Source organism: Zalophus californianus, chromosome 1 (genome assembly GCF_009762305.2).
Source record: "Zalophus californianus isolate mZalCal1 chromosome 1, mZalCal1.pri.v2, whole genome shotgun sequence".
NCBI classification, from domain to species: domain Eukaryota; kingdom Metazoa; phylum Chordata; class Mammalia; order Carnivora; family Otariidae; genus Zalophus; species Zalophus californianus.
The window spans coordinates 51,621,820-51,646,426 of record NC_045595.1 but is presented as its reverse complement, the minus strand read 5'-3'; the positions used below and the strand labels follow the sequence as shown (position 1 = coordinate 51,646,426).

Below are 24,607 nucleotides of genomic sequence, written 5' to 3'. Positions count from 1 at the left end.
GGATATAGCATGTGCACCATGGCAATGTTGTTAGCTGCTTTGAAAAGAACTGAATCATCTTTTGGCAGAGCAAATGTGGCTAGTGTCATGATAATCCCTGAGGACAGTGCACACAGAATGTTGAAAGCTGCATGATACAGACAAAGTTGATGTTGTAGGTCATCAGTAACAGGTAGTACAGGAGATTCTGGTTTTCCATATCTGTGTGGTAGCCATGGAACTAGAGTATCAGAGCCAGAGGTAATAGCAAATGGTACCTCCAAAAATAGATCCCTGAGAGCTGGCCGACTGCACAGAGGACTGTGGTACAGATTGTCATAACAGCATGAAGCCCTCTCTATACAACAACTTTTAATTATACAATTTTGCTTTTGGGACTTTCATTAAAAAAACCCCAACTGTGCAATAAAAACTGTTTTGTTTGCTTTTTAAATAAGTGTCCCTTTTATTTGAGATGAAAATAAAAATAAACTTACTGGAAAACAAAGTTTTGCAATTCAAATCATTTGTGTCTTCCAAGACTCATCACTCTGCCCCCTCTCCATTTTCTGACTTCACTTCCAAACTCTCCACTTCTCCTTCCACAGGGTGCAACACACACACCACACACACACACACACACACACACACACACACACACACACACCATCTGACAATTCTCGACAAGTCCCTCAAAACCATCTGGTCTTCCAAATCAGGATCTTTAGCCTGAGTCAGCCCCCACCGCCCCCACCTCTCCCGTTCAGCTTCACCCAACGAACCAGACAAAAGGTGATAGCTCTTATGCGTGCTGTGCTCTACAGTTGGCAAAGTGCAAGGACAATTTCTGGGTGTACAAGGTAAGGGCAGGTGGGGCCATTAGTTAATTCTTGCCACAAATACTTCACACTGCCGGGCTGCGGGATAGCCAGGCAGAGGGTAGATACAGTGAGTCAGTTGGGTAGACCTCTCTTCCCCCAGCCTGCCAAGGAAATTGTTTGCAGTGACGCTTACGAAGTTCTCAAAACACTCTCACTATGGTGAAACGGTCAGTTTTTCAGCTTTGTTAGAAGAGGACAGCATTGTCTTTTTTGAAGTTTAATAGGCAGAAAAAAATTTTTGGTCAGTTAGTCAAGGGAAGACATGTGCCTTTCTTCTTGCTCTTGAGAAGCGAGCATTTTTAAGTTGTCTCCTTGCGCTGGGATCATTCCAATGCAGCAATAAAAGCTTTGAGCCTAAATACCCACTGAGTACAGTTTAGAGTCAAGACTAACTAAACACTAACTACAAGCTCGGGGACTTTCCTGTAGGTTCCTCACTACACCCTTCGAAGTGGGCGTGTCCGCCCGCCCTGACTAGCTCAAAACACACAGGTGTGGCGGGGTAGGGAGGAGGAGGCGGCGGAACGGAGAGGACCGGATTCGAACCCCACACTCCTGAAGGCGGAGTCCTGGACTGGGCGTTCCAAGGAGGTGGGGGTGGGGAATCCGGCCCTGAAGCCTGCCAGCCGGGCGCCTCGAGCCCCCACCTCCGCGGCGGCTCGGGCTCCCGCGGCGGCCCTGGGTCACAAAGGCGGTTGCCAGGCGCCGGTGGAGAAAAGATGCGGCCCGGAAACAGCAGCCGCCACTCTGGAGCTTGCGGCCCGCGGAGTTCAGCAGGTGAGCCCCCGGCCCGGATGGTGGGACCGGGCCCGGGCTCCCACCGCCACCTCCGCCTCGGCCAGAGCCGTCTGGCCCCCACCCCCGGTTAGGGACCCCCGTGGGACAAGCCCCTTCTTCTCGCTGGGAGGGAGAGCCCACTCCGGGCAGCTCCAGCCTCTCTGGATCAGGATCGCAATTCACAATTTACGAGGACCTCAGCTGCATTTGGACGCTTACTTCCCTTTTCCCAGGTGGGAAATCGAGGGACTCGGTTCCTTGGAACGGGAGTGTGAGAGGGAAGACTTTTTGGCCAGGAGTACGAGGTGTTCCTTATCTGGGAGCTATTAAAGCAGCTTGAACAGACTTCCAAGGTTCAAACCCCCTTGGAGTGGATGACAGTGATTTCTGGGTGGTGGGAGTGGAGGGGTGAATCGTCTTGATTTAAAACTTGGTGGAAGTGGCTTAAAGATCTGGGATCAGAAGCCCTCTCTCATCTCCACGTTGGTTCTGTCCAGTACTTAAGGCGGGACATTTGATAAAAAGCCTTTTACGTCTGGCCCTATTTGTTCTTAGGAGGGGAGCCAGGAAAAGAATCCTGGGATTAAATAATCTTTTTGGTCATATACTGAGGAGTTAACACCCTCCACACCCCACCTTGCCATCGTGCTGTACCAGAGCAGCCCTGATCTTGGATGTATTCTCTCAGGGTGATGATATCAAGCATCAGAAGACTTTCATAGGCTGTTTGTAATAGATAACCAACCCCTCAGTGTCAATTTTTCATCCTAAAGCAGTCCAGATATTTGAACACAGTATGTGAAGGAGTGTACAAAGATAAGGAGAGACATAACAGTTGAAGGAAAACAACAAATCTCCTTTACGCTGACCACAGTCAGGGACAGGTCTTCTGGTCTGAAATGTCATCAACTCTTTTAAAAATGAACTTTACTGTCTTACAAACTATGGTGGAGGAGTCAACTTTTCACAGCATTTCCTGGGCAATTACTGGATGGGATGGGATCAGATCTACTGCTGTTACCTTTTGTGGGAGAAGAGAGAAGGGGCAGAGAAATATACTTGGCTGGAAAGAAAAGGGAACTGCTAATGCTATGCCCCTTACCATAATAGGTAGGTGCTCAAGAAATGTTAGCTTCTTCTGAATTCAGTAAAACCTTTTATATATTGGCAATTTTAAAGTAGAATGATGGAAAATCCAAATTCTACTTAAATATTTAGTTAGCAACATCTTCCCAGCCCTTTGCTTTTTCTTCAAAGGGGCGGGGGCGGGGGGGGGGGAAGAATCAAGATCTTAACCACTAGGTCTCCCATAACAAACCAAAAACAAAACAAAACACACATAGAAGAATTACCTTTAACCATTTTTAAGACTGTCCTTTGGAAACTTTTTTTCTTTCTAGCCTGGTGTAATTCTTCTGAGGTGGTACATAAGTAGCTCAGGGCTCTGAGAGAGCTGTTTCCCGTCAGAAAACAGGTTTTTAGGGCCAAGAGGAGATTGTCTCCATAATTAATACTGAAAACCTTAAGTTCCTTAAAAGGGATGGCATAAGAAGTTCTCAGACTGTGAGTACATCAGAATCCCCTGGAGGGTTTGTTTAAATGCAGATTGCAAGCCCTACCCCCAGTTTCTGATTCTGTAGGTGTGAGGTAGGGCCCAATGTGCATTTCTACATTTCCAGATGATGCTGAAGCTGCTAGTGCCAGGATCACACTTTGAGAACCACTGGTATAAAGTACCGGGAATTAGTCACAAATATTTAGTAAGACATGGCTTTTCTGAGCTTCCAACCATAAATAATGTCTCATCATGAAGTGCCAGCAGCCTCTGTCACCTCAGAGGTGTAGATTCTGTCTTTAGCAGTACACAATACAGTATATGTCCTAATAGTGAACTGGGATACTCCACTTTGGACAAATCCATTTCCTCACCTGTAAAATAGATTAAAACCTACCTTCAGAGGCTTGTGATAAGATTTAATAAAGTTTTAGTACACATAGCAGTTGCCAGATTCAATACTTGTTACCATCCACTACTGCCCTTTATAGAATTACTAGTATCCTTAACATCTATTGGAATCTGTTAATGAGAACTACAGAGTAAGTTAAAGCCAATAATGAAACAAATAAATGTGAATTTAAACGGCCGTGCCCTCCCCCAAACCATGCTAGGGAAATTCCATGTTCTGATTCCTCTTCTTTAGGACTGTCAATGGCAGGATACCAGCTCTGGTCACCATGGACCCCACTGGACGAGAGCTTCCAATGGCTGCGGCACACAACACCTACACCTTCTTCAAAGCATCCCTTTAGGGCTTCCCCCTGCTTCCCACATACCCCTTCTGACCTTGAAGTGCAGCTGTGCTTTCAAGAGGTCACTCTAGTCCTAGATAGCCCATTTCTGGAGCCTGGGGTGAGTCCCAAGTTACCCTGCCACACATCAGAGCTCCGAACCATGAACAACAAGAAAGGGCTGGTCAGGAAGCCCCAGCCTGTCCGCCTCAGTGGAGTGGATTCCGTGTTTGGCAGGGTCATCACAGCTCAGCCACCAAAATGGACTGGGACCTTCAGAGTTTCAGACAAATCAGCCTTTTGCAAAATCATCAGCCGGGAGAACCAGTGGCCCACTGGACTTAAGGAACCTCAGATTCAGATGACAGTGGCCATGTGCAAACAGATGCTGCGCTCTATCCTCTTACTGTATGCAACATACAAGAAGTGCACCTTTGCCTTGCAACACTCCAAGTAAAGGGTTCCCATCTGATTCCTGTTCCTAATACCATGTCCTGTGCTATGTGCCTGAAGCTTACAGAAACCTGTCCATGTAAAAGAAACTGACATCATCTGAGCCATCTTGCTTTTCTGTCAAGCAGTGACAATTCAGGAACCCCTTTCCTCCTCCCCCCAACCAAAGGCCAGTGACAGAGCAAAGGAGAACATTTCCATTGTAAAGTTGAACATTTAAAAGAGAGTCAAACTAGTGTTGACATGTACATGTGAGAAAGAACCATTAAACCATATAAACCAATGAGCCTCGTGTGAACTCACTTAAACATCTAAGACCACAATGAGATGGGGAAACAAAGGGGTATCAAGGAAGGAGATTATGACTTTCCAAGTACATGAGGATGAAGGGGTCAAAAATCTATAGATGGGTCAAGGATTAAAAAAAATAATAAAAAACAAAACAAATAATCTCCCCCACCAAATCAACAACAAAAAAACCTTAACCAACCACATCCTAATACCAATGGAGAGGGCAAAAGTGGATAGTAATATTAGCAAATATTAAAGAATATTTGTAGCCTGGCAAGAAAGAACTTGGAAGCAGCAATGAAACTGGGCTTTCTGGCAGAACACATGAGAGTTCCCCATTTTAGCTGGTGTACTGTTAGTAATTCTGCAGAATTGTTATAATAAGTCTATAGGTATAACTCAGAATAATGTGAAATAAACATATATACAAAGTCAACATGAGTTTGATGGTGACTTTTCCCTTTTTATCTTATATCTACATGACCAAAAAATTTTTAAAAAGCAGCCAGAATTTTCCTTTTGGACTTTCTTTGGGCATTGACCAGAAATTCGTTACTCCTCAAAAAATATCACAAAGATCTTCTCATCTCAAATAAAGATGATCTTTAGGATAGGAAACATGGTTTTAATTGGTAGAACTGATGTGTTGGCACCAGTTTCCATTATTTCTCTGCACAAACCCCAACTGAATTCCATGTAACCCTTGATTTAGGAAGGAAATTCAGAAAGAGGAATGAGGTAGTTGAGGCAGAACTTAAAACAATTTATTTGTAAAACTGGTACAATCCTAAATTTCTAAGTTTCAAAACTAGCTTTCAAAGCCCAGAATCGTTGACTATTCCACAGCAAAGCACTGCCATGTTTGCCCAGACTGGCAAGTAACGCTACAGTGGAATCCTGAGCCAGGGTCTTTGATGATGTTAGATGACCTGTGAAATTGACAATTAAGGTGATTCAGTAAAGCCCACCCTCCTAATGACAAAACAGGATGCTTCCGGTAAGGAAGGTTAAGACTGCAGATTCCAAACCCTGAACACAAAATGTGAAGAGGCTAGCAGAGATGGAGAAGGGGCATCCGTCTCTCTGTGGTCTAATCGGAGTTATCATCACTCTCATCACTATCTTGCTCCGTTTCTCCATCACTTACTTCAACTTCTTCACCATCCTAAGGGGCAAAGGATAATTAGATATTTTAGGTCATGTAGGTGACCCCATGAATTACAATACTGCTCCCATAGGATTTATAACTGTACTCTATCATTGTTAAAATCAGTGATAGGTGTTAAGCCATTCATTTGAAAAAGGAATTGAAGCTCCCCCATTTTTCTTGTATCATGAGCATGGAGGTAGGCCACCGTGATACCGACCTATGACATTCCACAACTGAACCAAATTCACATGACTTTTAAATAAGCCATGGTTTTCTACCTCTCTGCATGTGTGTGACACAGAATAAAGCAGGCACTCAATACAGAATGAAATGTTTACTAAATTAAGAATTCTGGTGTATCTCCAATAGCCAAACTGTGGAAAGAGCCAAGATGTCCATCAACAGATGAATGGATAAAGAAGATGTGGTATATATACACAATGGAATATTATGCAGCCATAAAAAGGAATGAGATCTTGCCATTTGCAACGACGTGGATGGAACTGGAGGGTGTTATGCTGAGTGAAATAAGTCAATCAGAGAAAGACATGTATCATGTGACCTCACTGATATGAGGAATTCTTAATCTCAGGAAACAAACTGAGTGTTGCTGGAGTGGTTGGGGGTGGGAGGGATGGGGTGGCTGGGTGATAGACAGTGGGTAGGGTATGTGCTATGGTGAGCGCTGTGAATTGTGCAAGACTGTTGAATCACAGATCTGTACTTCTGAAACAAATAATGCAACATCTGTTAAGAAAAAAGAAAAAGAAGAAGATAGCAGGAGGGGAAGAATGAAGGGGAGTAAGTCAGAGGGGGAGACGAATCATGAGAGACGATGGACTCTGAAAAACAAACAGGGTTCTAGAGGGGAGGAGGGTGGGGGGATGGGTTAGCCTGGTGATGGGTATTAAAGAGGGCACATTCTGCGTAGAGCACTGGGTGTTATGCACAAACGATGAATCATGGAACACTATATCAAAAACTAATGATGTAATGTATGGTGATTAATATATCAATAAAAAATGGAAAAAAAAACAAGTAAAAAAAAAGAATTCTAGTGTATCTCAACAGGAATTCAGCATAAAATTCTTTGGTCTGTAACTCTAATCTGGGAGGTTTGCTTAGGAGAAAGTACCAAAGTATCGTCTGCTTCAAAATTTTTTTATGAGAACAAGGTAGAGGTATACTATACAAATCATAAAAGTATTTTTCATGCTAAATGATCTTTCTGCATTAGCCTCAGATTGCATTATAGAGAGGCTTCACAGCAGGGGTTCTTAAATCTGAGCTTCTTGGTATCTAAAACCCACCTGAATTTTAACAAAATTTTATAAACATACACATTTTTCTTCAGCTTTCTTTAAAGTCCTAAAAGTGGCCCAGAAAAGAATAAGGACCCCTACTCTTACTATAGTCCTCAGTGATTGCAGCTTTTGATTCTGTGCTTTAGCTTTCATCTAATGCGTTCATATTTCTATTTTATATATTCAAACATATTTAAATGTTTTAACTCATTCTTCTCAGCACTCAGAGGACACTTGACCTTTTCTCCCCTCTAAAATGGTTTCAGATACAAATTTAATCCCAATAATGAAAAGGAATTTTTAACTCTATAACATATGCCACAACTTGATATACTCTTCTGGCCCCCACAGAACTCATATAAAAATAAAAACTTTTCTGGAGAGAATGGAGATGGGCATAGAAATCTTTGATTATAAACATAAGCAAGGAGGGGGTGCCTAGCTGGCTCAGTTGGAAGAGCACGCAACTCTTGATCTTGGGGTCGTGAGTTCAAGCCCCAGATTGGATATAGAGATAACTAAAATAAAGAAACTTAAAAAAACAACAACCCATAAGCAATAAAAGTTCTATACTTTCTACTGACTCAGAATAATTAACAAAATACAACAATCAACTGCACACTTGGGCCTTATGCAGAGATACCTCCGTTGCTTTGCTCTTGGAAACCTGGGATGCTGTATCATCCTCACTCTCCTCGGAGTTCTGGGACTTAATCTCTTCACCCTAAATGTGAATGTGCCAAGACAAACGGTGGGTTATAATTATCATATTTGGGGTTTCAAAGGGAGAAAAGCTGTTTAAAGGCAATAGAAAAGATAATATTCTAGGCATTCAAACATGGTCAGACACAGACATCAACCTGTGATCTAGTATCTAGAGAAGTGATAATCAATCCAAGGTTTCTGAGATATGTGTGGCTCTAATATAATATGTAGTTTTACAAAAAGCCCATTGCTGTATTCTAATATCATACTACATTTTACAAGGCCAGGATGTATCGGTAAATATTGTTCTGAAAATGTTGAATATTGTTCTGAAATTTCCCCAAGACCTTAAAGTGTATGACCACAGACATACCAACTACAAATGGCCATGTTGAGGCTGAAAGACTTTATACAAAGTGGTTTAAGAACATCAGCTTTGCATCCTTTCTCTTTGGACTCAAACCCTGGCACCTCTCACTTATTGCTGAATGACTTTAGGTAAGTTACTTAACCTCTCCAAGCTTCACTTTTCTCATGGAAACAATAGTATTGTTTTATTATAGTATTTTGTTTAATAGTATCATGGAAATAATAGTACCTCATAGAGCAAATGTGAAGAAAGGAAACAAGGTCTCCGGGGTGCTATTCTTTTCATATATAAGATTATAAACCCCTGAGCTATTGTAAACATGAATGAGAAGGACTTGGATCCTATATGAAAATTGCTAAAACTCCAAAGCAGTAATATAAGCCATACAAGATTTCAGCCAGACAGTTCAAAGACCTTAGAAATGTTTATTTGTTAAAATTAGGCAGAGAACAATAAAAAATCTAAAAAAAAATTACAAGGCTAAAAAAAAAATTAGGCAGAGAATAATTTCAGGAATAAGACAGAGTGGTTTAGAAAAAGACCCAAAATAATTTAAAAAGTTTGTCCACATAAACGAATGTTATTATGAATCTACCCCCAGTAGTACTTACAGGAGCCCACTCTGGCTTAGGAGAGAGATTTTATTGATCTGGCTCTTCTATCTCTGCAGCCTTGTTGTTATCAGTGGTATGTTTTGGTGCCTTTGCTGGCTAGGATGAGGGGTGGAACCCATGACTAAGACCAGAAGCAATGTGTCCTAACTTTAAGAGGTAAATGGCCACAGCCTTAAGAGAAAGGCAGTCTTATAGAGAGAACAAGGCTTAGTTGACCTCCTTGACATACCTTCTAATGCTCTTACAAAGAGTGGGAGTAGATTATCTTGGGCTGGGCCCTAGGCTTACCTGCAAGTCCCGGTTTTTGAGGTTGCCCAGCCAGAAAGCCTCCCTGCAATTATTGAAGATAAGCATGGCTTTCACTCTGCAAACTAAAAGCTCCAGGGTCTTTTTGAGCAGAGGCACATGTTTGGTGAGTCTTGTGTCCTGGTGAATCTAAATGGAAACAAAAGCACCCAACTCATCTGGATTTATCATGCTTTCACATTCCTATACAGAAACTTTTGAATTTCTGACATCTTGAACACTGAATAAGAGCATTAAGTCCTCCCAGTATAGGTCAGAGACATGTTCCATTAAACAGTAATTTGGCAGAGTACTCTGAAGAGAATGGCAGCTCCCCTTCAAGGTAAAAGAGCCTAGAAGACATACCACCAACACCTTAGGTTCTTCTTCATAACCTCTTATTGACCAATTATCAATGAATTTACCTAAAATGTTCTTGAACATGTATTATACTGATATTAAACAACAGAGTATCCCTATTTAGCTAGGTGTCCCTGAAACTCCATTGTTCAACAAATTCTAAAAGTTAGAACTAGGGGGAGAAGTGAGTAATAGAAACTGGACTGAAAAAGAATTTGGTTTGCCCATGACTACAGAGTTCTATGGTTCTGTGTTTCTTCAGACAAAAAGTGACAATGGTTCAACTGTAGGCTTTAAGTGGAAAAATCCTCTAACAGTAAAATGTTCTCACAAGAGACAGATGTGTTCCTTGACAAGTAAATAGTACAGCTGAAAAGCTCTGAAGATGTCTGCTTTTAGAACCACCTCTTGTCTCTAGCAAAGAATCATCACTTACATAATATTCCTCCCACCCCGAGTACTTTATAGAAGCAACACATCCACCAACATTCTATATCTCTCACCAAAGAGAAGCTTCTACAGGAAATAGTGCTATGGAGTTTGAGTCAAACTTCAGGTGCAGAAACTGCCCTCCTCTACATGACTGCCCAATTTCAACTAGCAACTAAGGATCTGACCACTCTGAATTAAACTGCCTTTGGGCAGAGAGTCTCAAAAATAAAGACTCAAGAAGGGTAAAAAAGGAAGAAGGAACTGGAGACTGTGGATCTCCTAATCACACTGCAAATTAAGCCAACAGGCAGGCTGGTGCCATGACCTGCTTTCCTTCTTACCTTGGAATGCCCACATAGGTGATGAAGCAGCCTTGTATCCAGCTGGAAGGTTTCCAGTAAGCTCAGAACATCCTCCTACAACCAACAAAATCATAAATGTCGTATTAAATGTTCTCATTTCATTTTAGATGCAACCAAGGGCTCCAAAGAGGATAAACTCCACAGGTTCCAGCTGTGTATTAGCAATCATCTCAATTTGGCCCTCGAAAGTAGGGCTAACTAGCTATCCCCCCCTTTCTCTTTCTAGGTTATGAGGAACCAACCAAATACTGTGGGAGTGTCTTGCAAACTTGCTAAATATGTGTAAGAAATCATCACCTTTGTTACTATCCTTATTTCATTACTATAACCCTGGATCTCACTTGGCCAAAAAAACCTCTCAAGACTACCTATTACAGTGGCGCCTGGGTGGCTCAGTCGGCTAAGTGTCTGACTTTGCCTCAGGTCATGATCTCGGGGTCCTGGGATCAAGCCCCACATCAGGCTCCCTGCTCAGCGGGGAGTCTGCTTCTCCCTCTCCATCTCTCCCTGCCTCTCCCCCTGCTCGTGCTCTCTCCCTCTCTAATGAATAAGTAAAATCTTTAAAAAATAAAAATTAAAAAAAAAAAGTCTGTATGTTAAAAAAAAAAAAGACTACCCATTACAACAGCAAAGAGTTTATAACACAAATGAATTATTATTTTTATTCCTGAGGGTAGACTTTGACAAGCGCAAAGGAATAAGCAAATGACACACTGATATTGAGGTCCTGGGAGTGTAGCAACACAACAAAATCAAGCTAAAAGGAGCAACCACCCTCAGATCCAGCCTAGAAGTAGAAAGGTGGGTTAAATCAGAGTGGGTCTAAAGTTCAGCCTACTTTGGAATATTCGGTCCAATATGGGCATCTCTGGTGATAGCTGAAGTGGACCAAAGGAGCCAGAGTAGAACTGTGGCCCAGAACCTGGGCAAGGGGACCACCCCCACTCCCAGCCTAGGAGCCACCATGGATAGATCTTCTGAGCAATTGTACAGAACCCATCTTTCTTCTGTGTTCTCAGTTCTTACCCGGTGTTTTCTAAAACTGAAGTCTAGGAGCGGCATACACTGCTTCAGAAATGCTTCCACAAAGAGACGCCCATACTGTAGAAGAGAAGAGACACACTGGTGATGACCTCTACTGAGGTCTTTCACACGAAGAGCCCCTGACTGAGGTAGCATAGCAACACCCAGCCCAGGGGTTTTATTTTCTTATTTTTGTATATAAAAAAATAAACTGGGAAGAGTCCAAAAGTTAATTTGGAGAATGTAAGCTTAATGCAAAAACTAAATGGGCCTCTAACTAACCCTCAGAGTTAGGCAGACTTATCTATCCTATACACAGCCAATGGGCAGAGGCCATAGAAAACAGGTGGACCAGGCTGTCTGAGAACCACTTACTCCCAAAAGGAAAAAACTGTGTAGAGCTGAGGAAGCACATAACTAACTGCCAAATTTACCAATCAGATAAACCACTCCCCCTTCTTACCCATCTTCTGCACTGGCACCAGGGTGGAGTAAAGAGGAAGAGAGGAACCAGGGGATAACAAGAATGGGGCACCATCCAAATGGAAGGAACCATAAGGAGTAGGAAGGACACATTCTCCTCATAACGTTTCCTAGCTCCTAACCCATCATCAATTCTAGGGCTAATCTGGGCTCTCCCCCAGGGAGAGAAGTTTGGGTTATCAGGATACCAGCTTCTACATTCATAAGGCCAGCCATGGGCTTTAAAAAGAGGAATCGGGGATGTGTGGGTGGCATAGTCGGTTAAGCGTCCAACTCTTGATTTCAGGTCAAGTCATGGTCTCAGGGTCATGAGATGGAGCCCTGCATCAGGCTCTGCACTCAGAGTGGAGTCCGCTTAAAGCTCTCTCCCTTTCCCTCTGCCCTTCTGCCCTGTGTGCATGTTGCTCCTTCTCTCTCAAATAAATAAATCTTTAAAAATAAATTAATTAAAATAAAATAAAAAGAGGAATCACCCACCACTCCTTCCTCCCTATTGCCTGGGAAGGAATGGCAAGGAGTGACTAGTGCTCCTGAAGTCAGCTGTCCTGAAGCCACTCCCCATAGTTCTCAGACTCAGGTCAAAAGTTTTCAAACTCATAGGAAAATCAGCTTCTCCAGTCATCCCACTACTGTGGGAAAACATATCCACTGTCTTTTCTAAACTACCACCTGTTAGCACAGATTCTGAAAAATCTGGCTTGTGGGCAAAGTTATTAAGCAACTCCTTTCAGCTGAGGCCATTTCTAGAAAGATCCACAGGAAGAATAAATACTAAAGAGGGCCAGGTCAAGGAGCACCTGGTGGCTCAGTTAAGCATCTGCCTTCGGCTCAGGTCATGATCCCAGGGTCCTGGGATCGAGCCCCGAATTGGGCTCCCTGCTCAGCGGGAAGCCTGCTTCTCCCTCTGCCACTCCCCCTGCTTGTATTCCCTCTCTCGCTGTGTCTCTGTCAAATAAATAAAATCTTAAAAAAAAAAAAAGAGGGCCAGGTCTATCTCTCACCTTCAAACATACATGCAGAACAGGACGACTATCAAACACCTGGAGATACAAAAGACAAGAAACCAAAGCTGAGGTCTGCTTGTTTGAGCACCCCCAGCCTCTTCCCCATTGTGCAAAGCACAGCTCTGGGTGTCATAGAGAATTCTAAAATGAAGAAGGCATGTCAACAATTAAATTAATTATGAAACAGAATAAAGTAATCACCATCACTGAAGTTCAAAAAAGGAACAGGGAAGCAAAGAGTAAGAATTCTAACTCAGGATATTAAGAAGATGGCATTATAGAAATCCAAACCTTGATGTGAAGCCTTAAAAAAGATAGATGAGAGGTGGAAGGAGAGAGAATGACATTCTGAGCTGGGAGAACAGCCTAGCAAAATCATGGAGTAAGAGTGCAGAGTGTGTATGAGGGATAAAGAAGGCATTCAGGGTTGGAAGAACGAGACAGTGGGATGGGAATATGCTCGGGTCACAGAGGACCCAAGACAAGGTGAGAGCCATTAAATAGTATTGTGGCATAGATAGGGAAGGAGAAAGAAAGAGAAGGAAAAAGACACTGCCTCGGGAGAGAAGAAAGAATTATCCCCGATGGGTAGAGGGACAAGGGAAAAAGACAGGTGAGAACAGGTCCCCAAGGAAGGGAGGGGAAACGAGCAGGGAGAGTCCATTTTGGAAGCCAGGACCCTTCTCAGTTTCTGTAGTTAGCTAGTGAGGTGGGTCAAGGAGCCTGCATACTCACCTTTATCAGGCTGATGAGGATACTGAAGTCTCGAACAGCCATATTCCAGTAGAGGAGCTTCTCTTCATGAATCTGGGGGCAACCAAATATATAGGCACTTCTGAACCAGCCAAGTACTTCTCTCACTGTATTTCCACTAATACATGGGTCTTGGATTACATAGTTACTCAAAGATTAATTTAAGCCAATTATTCTCTCAGATGTTACCAGTGCACCCACAAGATAGTTCTGAGGCCTGCATAGGGTGCCTTATAGAGAGTTTCTAAAGAGGACTCCTCTTCAGGAACTTCCAAGTAGGAAAAAGCCTGTGCAACATACCTGCTGGTTATCAGATCCCTGCAGCTTCTCTGATTCCTAGGCTCTCAGCGGTCTAGCTCAGTTCTGGTTAGCAGGCAGTGGCACAGCATCTTAAACAGGCCTGCTTACCTCATGCCAGTGCACGAGCAGCAAACTGCCGGGCATGGGAGGCTGCGACCAAAGACATTTTTTCCAGACCAAAGACTTGCTTATGGAGCAGTCTGAGCCTTCCTCTGGGCAGTAGCCAGGGAGTATAGAGCCCAATCCTCCCTCAAACTGGAAGGAAAGGAAATTAAACCAGGAACTCTTTGACAAAGAATCCTGGATCTCTCTAACTCAAAGGAAGTAGTTTAGAAGAAACCCTGGACCCAAGAAATAGAAGATGCAGCAGCTTCCTAGTAATCAGGTCTACCTCTTGTGGTGGGAATATCTGACCCACCTGTTGTGAGTCTGCTGCTGTGCCAGCCTGAAGACCCTTTACTGTCTTCTCTAGTTCAGCCATCATCACACGGAAGAAAATGACAAAGGTGTGCCTAGAAGAGGGGAAAACATGCATGCTCACACAACAACGACTGGTTAGAAAGAACTTCCAAGGAAGAAGTCAAGGAACCAAAAGTCATTTCCTTCCCCCACCTCTCAGAACTTCCTTTCACTAGGGTCCACTGTTAAAGGATAGGGGAGTGGAAAGGATTCATGAAGGAGCCCAAGAAGATGGCCTGTCAAACAATGGCGTTAACATTATGAAGGGAGACTGTGTAGTAGCATGGAAGGAGCTGTGAGGTAGTGGTAAGAAGATCCAAGTTCAAGTTCCTAATTCCATACTGCCTGTGTAAGTCTGAGTAAGTTCCCTCTCTAATGCTCATTTTCCTCATCAGTACAACAGGGATAATAATACCTACCTCACAGAATCATTGAAAGGACTGAATGACATAAAGAATGTGAAAGTGCTTTATAAACTTTGCATGAGATAAAAAACCCATTGAGATGTACATGATTAGACACAACACTTTATCCTAAGGGTGGTTAAAATATTAGATAGTCTCACTTTTAAAGGATGAAAGTACTAACATGAGATGTTTGATGACTAAATAGCCATTGTCTTTGAAGACTCTACTGAAAATTCATTCCTCACTAAGGTCCTTTCACATGGGTAGGCTGAGAGCCCCTTGAAAAGAATGCACAGTAGACATTCTATGTGTTGAATGAATGACTGTACCTACCATCTGTATCAGAATTAAATGAAGGGTGGGCCTACTGGGAAGGGGGCCAAGGCCAGGTCACCTTTACCGGGCCGGAAAGGCAGGGTTTGGCCCTGGCAACCACACTGCGATGTGGTTCGAGACCCTGCCCAGGATCGGCATCATGGCCGTGTGCTTGGTCATCCCTTGCATAGCCACGGCGCACATCCACAGGTTCAGTAACGGGGACAAGGAAAAAAGGGTTGCCTATTATCCATATCCGTGGAGTTTGATGCAAAGAGATAGGTGGGTCTCCGTGGAGTTTGATGCAAAGAGATAGGTGGGTCTCTGGAGTTAATCGTTACTATGTGTCAAAGGGTTTGGAGAATATAGATTAAGGAAGCATTTTCCTGACTGATGAAAAATAACTCAGTCATACTCATCTACCTCTTCTAGAAAGTTATGCAGTGTATTAATGTAGTGCATAATAAAAACAACAAAAAAGTAAAAAAAAAAATTAAATGAAGGGTAAGGTAGTTATTTGGAAACCACATACATTGGACAGTATGATTCTAATTAGGGAAAAAAACTGGAGGAAGAGAACTCCCTTACCTGGTCAGGGTAGGGAACGTGGAAGAAGATGCATCTTTAGGAGAATTGATCAGTTCTGGGACACCAACCCCAGCAATCTCCTCTATGGCCTTCAGAACACTGCTTGTATGCTCCAGGTAAATGCTGCATTGAGAGCCACAGGAATATAAACACACATTACAGAATTCCTAAATCAAGACTTCTTTCTTGACATATTACCAGGTACTTAGCTTTATTTATTTATTAAATTTAAAGATTTTATTTATTTAGAGAGACTGTGTGTAGATGCACCCATGCAAGCAGGAGGAGGGGTAGAAGGAGAGGGAGAAGAGAATTCCAAGCAGACTCTGCACTGAGCGTGGAGCCTGACACAGGGCTCAATCTCATGACCCTGAGATCATGACCTGAGCAGAAAATAAGAGTTGGTTGCTTAACCAACTGAGCACCCAGTCACCCCGCCAGGTACTTAGCTGTAAAACAACTACTAGTGTTTATTAATTTTTTTAAAAAGATTTCATACATTTATTTGACAGAGAGATACACAGCAAGAGAGGGAACACAACCAGGGGGAATGGGAGAGGGAGAAGCAGGCTTCCCGCAGAGCAGGGAGCCCGATGCGGGGCTTGATCCCAGGACCCTGGGATCATGACCTGAGCCTAAGGCAGACACTTAACCTACTGAGCCACCCAGGCACCCCTGCTAGCATTTATTTTTAATCAAATGAAGATTCCAGGTAATTATCAGGAGATAAAGAAAATGACGTTTCGATTGGAAATACAGTTAGACACTTTGGAAGTGATGGATGAGTCTTGGATATAGTAGGCAACAAACTATTACCTAACTCTCATTAACAAGGCAAAATACAACAGCAGACTCCTCCATTTCCTCCAGCTAGTCAGGAACTAGCTGACAGTATAAAAAAGAACCAGTGGGGGGCGCCTGGGTGGCTCAGTTGGTTAAGCGACTGCCTTCGGCTCAGGTCATGATCCTGGAGTCCCGGGATCGAGTCCTGCATCGGGCTCCCTGCTCAGCAGGGAGTCTGCTTCTCCCTCTGACCCTCTTCCCTCTCGTGCTCTGTTTCTCATTCTCTCTCTCTCAAATAAATAAATAAAATCTTTAAAAAAAAAAAGAACCAGTGGGGCACCTGGGGTTCCTGGGCACCTGGCAAGAGATCCCAACAATGGCAAAATGGACTATCTGGCTCATGGAAAGAAACCAAGCCTCTCACCTGAGCAAAGTTTGGAGCTGTTCAGTAGGGATGCTACTCTTCTCTTTCTCCCCACTTGGCCACACCCGACAGAGGAACTGTTTGGCCAACGAAGCTGTTGGAGAAGCAAGACAAAGACCCTCATGCATGGAAAATTGACTATACTCTTGTTTTTCAGGTTTTTGGGGGATGATTAATGATCAAAAGGATTGTTTTTTTGTTTTTTTAATATTTACTCTGAAGTTCCTAGTCTGACAATTTGAGAAAAGCTACCGTGGGTTCCTGCTTTACTGGTCCTTCGACCAGAAATAAACCCGTTTGTCTAGGACCCAATGCATCCCACCATCTCACCCTGCCCTGACACATACACAAACATGAACTGAATAGACACACACTGCTGGGCAGTAGGAAAACCAATCTTGTTCCTCCTGGGCAGATCAATAAGCCATGCCCACCTTAAAGATTCACACCAAACTCTCCCCTTTTAATCATCAATAAATAATAAAAGACTTGTTTTGCATTTTCTTCTTGCTTCCTGTGTGTGCTGCCAATTAGAATATATAATTAGTTGCATTCAAAGAGCTATGACAAAAAAATAAAAGAAAAAGATCAGGAGGGGCGCCTGGGTGGCTCAGTCGGTTAAGCATCTGCCTTTGGCTCAGGTCATGATCCTGGGGTCCTGGGATCGCGCCCTGTGTTGGCCTCACTGCTCAGCAGGAAGCCTGCTTCTCCCTTTCCTCCCAGTTCATGCTCTCTCTCCCTATATCTGTGTCTCTCTCAAATAAATGAAATCTTAAAAAAAAAAAAAAAAGAAAAAGGAAAAGATCAGGAATGGGGCCCAGCCTTTCTTTACACTTAATCAAATCTTATTTCTCCTTTCTCCCATTTTATTAACCTAGCAGTTTGTATCTCTTTTTGTCAAATGTCTCAGATAATTTACAAAAAAAAGAAAAAAAAAAAAAAAGGACATGAATAAACAGAAGCCAAACAGAAAATTAGCTAGCCAACTGAACTAACCAAACTCAGACTAAGCAATATCAGCAGAAATCAGTCATAGCTCCTTCTGGGAAAATGTCCTTCTTGATATGGTTAAGAGGGCACATCCACTCTTATGGGGGGTTTCACATGTAAAATATACGAGGTCCTAGGATGCCCTAAGTTTGTAAGTTTGAGTTAGTTATTAATCCTATTCATAAAGAAAAAAAAAGAGGATCTGGGCCCATCACCAATTTTTTCTTTTTTCTGAGCAGGAGCTGTAGATTTCTCCAAAATGACCATCAAAAGTCTGATGAGATAAAGAGCACACTGGAAACTGGGAATGCTGTGAGAGAAATTCTGCAAGTAATTGAAGCTCTGGCTGTAAAGGAGACAAGAAAGAAAAAAAAAGATATGACAAGTGTAAAAAAAAAAAGATATGACAAGTGTTACAGATATGTCTAAATTCATGAATTGTCCAAGTTGATTTGCATATTTATTGGTCTAATCAGAATCCTCCTCATTTTCAGGTGCTTTTGTGGCCACCTTCTATCAAGACCCTGATAGAGAACCTTTAGCCTTGTATGAAGAAAGCCAGGGCAGAACAGAGCCCAGGGCCTGGAATGCTGGCCTGGAAGGGGTCATGTACACCAAGATACCCAAAGAGGAGTTTACGCCACACTTACATGAGCAACCCTGGACAAATTATTTGCTCTTAAAGCCTAAGGCAACACAATGAGAATAAAGTTTCAATTCTAGGTTTACAGGGACAAATGAAAGAAAACTATAAGACAGAGAAAGCAGAGCTTTTAATAAGTGTGCCATATATATATGGTCAGCTTTCAATGCACTGAAATAATGGGAGATGGGGCGTCAAAATTAATCCAAAACTGTAGCTGAAATAAAACTAGCGTGTACTCTCCTGACTGATTGTGGGAAGGAGGTCAAACAAATTTAAAAGCACTATATTTAAAATGAAGTAAGGTCTTGCCCTATAGGCGGGGATGATAAGCATTGATTGCGGATCCAGAGACAATGTAGAGGAGGTGAAAGACAAAATTACTCTGGTTGAAGCTGGGATAGGAAGCTGGGAGCCATGCCTCTTAGATCTCCTTTTCACCTCCCTCTTCCACTGCCTTGCCCTCAGCCTAGGCTCCTCTTCTTTTAAGACTGGAAGGAAATCAGTGGTAACTACTGCTACCTAATTAACTGACCCTACTGAGAGACAGAGTAGATTTCTGGAAAATCAAGAGTCGACTACAGGTCACTAGTGTTTTTGACATCATTACCCGAAAAGGCCAACTTTACAGGATGCAGGATACCAAAGATTTAGTAGGATTTTTTCAATGGTTTCTAATGTTTCAGGATTTATCTGAATATACAGATGAAAAAGCTCATATGACTGAGGAAAAGTAGCTGAAAACATGTTTCCCTCACAACTACTGAGAGGACACCCAAATGATTTCGAAGAAATCTTGCTAATCCTGTTTTAGTTTTTGGGACAACACTCTGGAATATGTGGTCTCACCTACCTGAGCAATTCCTCCAAGGACTGGTCGGGCTCTCCTTGCTTCAGTCGGTTGGTAAGGACCTCAAGGGCTGAGTACAGTAAATTGTAATTTTCAAGTTGAAAAAATCCACTCCTAAGGGAAATTCAAGGTAAGATGGTTGAGCTTAGTTTTAGGAAGATTGCCTAAACAGCATTTGAGGATCCTGGCCTCCAGGCTATAACATCAGTAAGTCAATGGAGGAAAAATCAGAACTAGAGCACTGGAAGTACCCAGGTACCCAATTCAGTCACAGCTCTGAGTCTCACACTACAAGGTGAAGGGCACCTGAAACAGTCTTACCTAACGGACCTAATAATCCTCTTAGGTTCATTTTCAGGGAAAAAAAGCTCTCCTTCATTTGCTACATTTTAGAGAAGTCTCAGCCTTCATCCACAGAAAAACCAGAAGTAACTTCATCAATTGTTAAATCAGTATCGATTCCATAGAAGGTCCTCAATAAAAAACTTACTCCTTCTGTAAGTCTTGACTATTCTATCTTCAGATTATCTTTCCTACTGTTCCCTCTTTCCCAAGCTCAGGTCGTCACTCTAAGCCAGGTCCTTATCATCATCACATATGCAGATCACTGAGACACCTTTTGACTGGTCTTTCTGCATCCCTTTCCAATCTGTCCTGCACACTGCTGCCAAAAGAATTTTCCTAATTAATTTCACTAAACCTTGCCTCTGATCATAAAACTCCAGAATTGCTTTTCTGTACAACATTCAAACTCTTCTGACCTTCAAGGCCCAGCACGATCTGAGCCCCTAGATTTTCTACTCCTATAGAAACATCTCTACATCACCAGTGGTAGTCCTTCCGCCTTTCAACAAATGTATTCTGAGGGTCTATAATAGGTCAGGTTTTGAAGGGGAACAGCTTTGAGATACAAACTGACATACAATGAACTGCATGTATTTAAAACGTTGTGATCAGGTGACATATATAAACCCATGAAACCATCACTGCAATGAAAATAATGAACAAATCCATTACCCCCAGGAGCTTCCTTACATTCCTTTGAAATTCATCCTTCACTCCATCCTCCTACCCAATGATAGGCAACCACTGATCTGTTTTCATCACTAAGAGATTATATGCTTTTTCCTAGGGTTCTATATAAATGGAACCAAATGCCACATACTCTTATGGTCCTTTCTATTCAGTATAATTTTTTTCTTCATCCATGTTGTTGTGTGTAGTATTCCACCATATGAAAATTTGTTTATCCATTTACTAGTTGATGGACATTTGTTTCTAGTTTGGGGCTATTACAAATAAAGCTGCTATAAACATTCGTGCACAAGATTTTGTATAGACATATGCTTTCATTTCTCTTGAGTAAATACCTAGGAGTAGAATGGCTGTGTTGTATCCAGGTGTATGTCTAACTTTTTTTTAAGGAACTGCTAAACTGTTCCAAAAGTGGGTGCACAATTCTACATTTCCATCAGCAGCTTGTGAGAGTTCCAGGTGTTCCATGTTCTCACCAATATGGTAAGGTAAGTCTTTATCATTTAGCCATGCTGTAATTTTAACCTGGAATTCCTTAATAACTAATACTATTGAACATCTTTGCATGTATTTATTTGCCATCCATATATCTCCTTGATGAGGCATCTGATCAAATCTTTTGTCAGGCACTGTTTTTAAGGACTGGGGATACAATAATGATTGATTTCAGCTCCCATGGAGCTCATGGTCTAGCAAGGAAAATAGATGAACAAGTAACTGCAATAAAATGATAATAAATCTTATCATAAGAGGATACTAGAGTATTTGGAGAAAACTGGGAGTTAGAGAGGCAGAAAGGAGGAGGCTTACCTGCCCTAGAGGTCAGAGAAGATGCCCCTGAGGAACTAAAGTTTAAATCCAGATGTCAGAGACGAGTTAGAAAAGACTGGTGATCAAGGAGGGTGGGGATCCAGGTAGAAGAATGAGTATGCGTGAAGTCTTCCAGGTGAAAGCAATATAGGGTACTGAAAGTGATTCAGGATAGCTGGAGGGTATAATGTAAGATGAGTGGAAGAGCAGGAGCCAGATAATAGAAGGCCTTAGAAGCTAGGGGAAAGACTGAACTCAAGAGAAATCTAAGGACAACCAGAACCAAAGTTGGGACAGGATAAGATTGGGTTTGCAATGGGAAGACCACTGACTACTATGTGAAGAAGGGACTAAGGGAGGGCAACTGGAGGCAGAGACCAACTGTGAAACTAATCTCGTCCAGGTGAGATGATGGGAGTCTCAAAGCAGTGCAGCAGGAGAGCAACAGATGGCTATTTAGATGTTATTTAAAAGATAAAATTAACAGGATTTGGGGATCTGATGTGGGAGAGAGAAAAGGTAGCGAGTAGAGAAAGGGACAAAGAGTCTACGGCCATACCACCCTGAACGCGCCCAATCTCGTCTGATCTCAGAAGCTAAGCAGGGTCGGGCCTGGTTAGTACTTGGATGGGAGAAAGGGACAAAGAACAACTGCTGGTTTCTGGCTCAGACACTGGTGGTACCATCTACGTAGCCCGGCAAAGCTGAAGGAGCTGTGGTGAGGATGATACATCCCAGTTTGGATGGGATGTGTCTGAGGTGTCAATGACACATCTAAGGAAGTGTTGAGTAGGCAGTTGGATATAAATGCCTATAACTCAGAACATAAATTTCAGCACAAATTTAAGCTCGGGTGAGACTGCCCAGAAAACCTGTATAAGAGAGGAGCCAGAGCCCAGCCCTGAAGAACAAAAGCATTTAAAGGACACATCTCCCTCATTTCTACTCTCACCCATGCCATGCCTTCCCGACCCTTCCTCTACCTCCCAAAATGCCATCTATCCTTCAGGGCCCTATGAAATCCCATTGTTTCCACAAAGTATCTCTAAATACCCCAGCTCAAAATGTATTCAGCTCTTTAACATATAATCTGAAATTTATCTACAAGTTGTTCACTTAACATTTTTAAAAGATTTTATTTTTAAGTAATCTCTACACCTAGTGTGGGGCTCCAACTCACAACCCTGAGATCAAGAGTCTCATGGTCCACCGACTGAGCCAGCCAGGTGCCCCAGTAACAATTTCTTAAGTAACAGTCTCTCCAGTGTTATTATGGAAAGGCTGCCACAGAAACCCAGCTAAGAATCAGATGGCCCGATCTATTACAGGTTAGCCAATATCAAGTCACCTAATTTTCAAACGAGTTAAAATCATTGCCATATAAGACATAGAGGGTACAAGATTAAACAAAATGATGCAGACAAGAACACTTCAAAAAGAACAAGTACCATACTTACATAAGACTTTTGGAGCCTTTTCCTTCTTTTCTTTACCTCAGTGCCTTGGTGACTGCCAAATAAAAGCAAGTGCATACTTGATTATTTCTACCTACCACATCTGCCACTTACTCACCAAGCAAAAAGCCCATGAAAAATCTGCAGTAGCCTCTGATAGCATGAAGACATTATGTGGTACTCCTGAACTTTCATTCTTGGACCATCAACTACACCGTGGTTCTCAGCAGCCAAGCACTAAAAAGGAAAAATGCTTTTAGGACAGTTGTTTCGGCAATGGCCCTCACTTTTCCTTCAATATTTCTCAGCCAAAAATGAAATCTCTTATTCACTTAGTAATTTCTAAATTTTTTTTTAAAGATTTATTTAAAAATTTATTTATTTATTTGAGAGAGAGAGAGCACACGTACGCATGAGAGTTGGGGGAGGGCAGAGGGACAGAATCTTCAAGCAGATTCCCTACCGAGTGCAGAACCCCATGCAGGCCAATCCCAGGACCCATGAGGTCATGACCTGAGCTGAAACCAAGAGTCAGACACTCAACCAACTAAGCCACCTAGGCATCCCAGTAATTTCTAAATTTCTATAATGATAAGATAGGCTGCTGACCTGAAAATAGTTGTGAATGTTCTCCAGATGGTTACACATTGGAGCCAGCAGCTGAACAATACTATGAGCAATTTCTTGGGCAGATCTCTGATGGAGATGTGAGAATCCAATATTCCGGTTTCCTTTACTCTATAATAAATTCAGAGTTACTGGGGGAAGAAACCGCTGGATAGCATCTCTGAAACAGAGTTTGCTAAGGAGTTTAGTCAGACCTGGGTCACAAGGCAGGAGTGGACAGAAGAAATTGGCTGCTTGCCTAAAACTCTATTCTGACAGAGGGATCTTGCCCTGTCTTCAAATTACCAAGAGATTGGTTTTTATAGAGTACAAAGTGTTTGATTGACAAGTATAGACCCATAATTACTAATGAGATAAAGTGCACACAAAAATAGAAATCATTTAGGCTGATAAAAACATCGAGCAAATAGTGAGTACAAAAAAAAAAAAATCAAACAACTGGATATATTAATGTTTAAATGTTTACACCTATAACTTTCACGTTCTGTTGTTAGCATCATTCCACTGCTTCACCAGATGCTACATGCACATTTGTACATTATATAAGCATATGAGGTTCTGGCCTTCTCTAGATAGCCAACTACTACTACATTGAGGCTTGGGCACAGGCTCAGTTTGGAAGGCTTTTAAAAGCAAAACCCAAATAAAGAACAGGATTCAGGAATGCTCAGGGCATTTAGAAATATATATCCTGTTTAGGGTGGCTTTTTTTATTTCTCTGTTTCAGAGTTCCTTTCTAAAGCAAGGTGAATGGGCTCTGGAAATGAGGCTGACCTCATGCTACCCAGTGACCCAAACATAATGCCAAAGAAAGTGATAACTTATTCATTAAGACCTCCTGGTTTCCAAATTCATTAAGGGCAGGGCTTGTGCTTCTGCCTATACTAACCTTGAGGCAGGGGATTCTCCTGGCAACAGAGGGTGTCAGCATATTCTCCAGTTTCTGGGAGAGATCTTCCAGCAAGAAAAGCAGCTCAGGGGGCTGAAGTTGCACAATTTCCGTAGCCTGTCACAAGGAGTAAAGAAAGGATAATTCCAAGTATGTCCTCGCTATCTTTTTGAAGGAGCACATTTCAGGTTTACTCTTCCCAATGGGTGAAGAATCTGACCATTCCCAAAAAAGGGGGAAATTTCCCCACCTCATATAAATGGTTGTTGTGCTCTGTCAACAAATCAAAAAGTCAAGCACTCCCAAAGTAAAACGAATTTCAAATTATTAAAATAGGAATCCAAGTGAGTATAGTTTTAGAAAACATAATTTTTTTTTAAAGATTTTGTTTATTTGTCAGAGAGAGAGAAAGAGCACAAGCGGGGGAGGGGCAGAGAGAGAAGCAGGCTTCCCACTGAGCAAGGACCCTGGGATCACGACCCGAGCCGAAGGCAGATGCTTAACGCTTAATGGACTGA

General features: G+C 42.3%; 3 protein-coding genes across 9 annotated transcripts in view; 2 read left to right on the top strand and 1 right to left on the bottom strand.

Moving 5' to 3' along the window:
* The first annotated feature begins 1,208 nt into the window (after positions 1-1,208).
* On the top strand, positions 1,209-5,040 carry FANCD2OS (FANCD2 opposite strand). 3 transcript variants are annotated; one of them, XM_027582121.2, is made up of 3 exons: positions 1,213-1,637; positions 1,871-2,747; positions 3,839-5,039. In XM_027582121.2, the coding sequence occupies exons 2-3, from the start codon at positions 2,537-2,539 to the stop codon at positions 4,381-4,383; spliced, it is 756 nt and encodes a 251-aa protein (XP_027437922.1). In that variant the 5' UTR covers positions 1,213-1,637; positions 1,871-2,536; the 3' UTR covers positions 4,384-5,039. The 3 variants fall into 3 exon arrangements, with proteins under 3 accessions (XP_027437923.1, XP_027437922.1, XP_027437924.1); XM_027582122.2 differs by lacking the exon at positions 1,871-2,747 and having other exon boundaries at positions 1,209-1,637; positions 3,839-5,040; XM_027582123.2 differs by lacking the exon at positions 1,871-2,747 and having other exon boundaries at positions 1,216-1,870.
* Positions 5,041-5,313: 273 nt separating this feature from the next.
* Positions 5,314-24,607, bottom strand: part of FANCD2 (FA complementation group D2) — a 55,621-nt gene continuing 36,327 nt past the window's right edge. For all 5 annotated transcript variants that reach the window (XM_027584848.2, XM_027584850.2, XM_027584847.2 and 2 more), the window contains exons 30-44: positions 24,090-24,206; positions 23,183-23,311; positions 22,692-22,810; positions 19,278-19,388; positions 17,997-18,127; positions 16,792-16,885; positions 15,585-15,707; positions 14,234-14,327; positions 13,498-13,569; positions 12,760-12,798; positions 11,279-11,353; positions 10,232-10,306; positions 9,102-9,248; positions 7,768-7,848; positions 5,314-5,835 (exon numbers count right to left, since the gene is read on the bottom strand). In XM_027584848.2, the coding sequence (XP_027440649.2) occupies positions 5,761-5,835; positions 7,768-7,848; positions 9,102-9,248; positions 10,232-10,306; positions 11,279-11,353; positions 12,760-12,798; positions 13,498-13,569; positions 14,234-14,327; positions 15,585-15,707; positions 16,792-16,885; positions 17,997-18,127; positions 19,278-19,388; positions 22,692-22,810; positions 23,183-23,311; positions 24,090-24,206 (1,482 nt within the window). In that variant the 3' untranslated portion in view covers positions 5,314-5,760. The remainder of the gene's footprint in view (positions 5,836-7,767; positions 7,849-9,101; positions 9,249-10,231; positions 10,307-11,278; positions 11,354-12,759; positions 12,799-13,497; positions 13,570-14,233; positions 14,328-15,584; positions 15,708-16,791; positions 16,886-17,996; positions 18,128-19,277; positions 19,389-22,691; positions 22,811-23,182; positions 23,312-24,089; positions 24,207-24,607) is intronic.
* Positions 15,124-15,370, top strand: LOC113917199 (NADH dehydrogenase [ubiquinone] 1 alpha subcomplex subunit 1-like). The gene is made up of 2 exons (XM_027584853.1): positions 15,124-15,278; positions 15,313-15,370. The coding sequence occupies exons 1-2, from the start codon at positions 15,124-15,126 to the stop codon at positions 15,368-15,370; spliced, it is 213 nt and encodes a 70-aa protein (XP_027440654.1).

Bases quoted from the DNA above. Each gene is read 5' to 3' on its own strand.
- FANCD2OS (XM_027582121.2), top strand. From the start codon at position 2,537: ATGTCATCAACTCTTTTAAAAATGAACTTTACTGTCTTACAAACTATG. The intron at 2,748-3,838 runs GTAGGTGCTCAA...CCTCTTCTTTAG, and splicing joins TATGCCCCTTACCATAATAG to GACTGTCAATGGCAGGATAC.
- LOC113917199 (XM_027584853.1), top strand. From the start codon at position 15,124: ATGTGGTTCGAGACCCTGCCCAGGATCGGCATCATGGCCGTGTGCTTG. The intron at 15,279-15,312 runs GTGGGTCTCCGT...GCAAAGAGATAG, and splicing joins AGTTTGATGCAAAGAGATAG to GTGGGTCTCTGGAGTTAATC.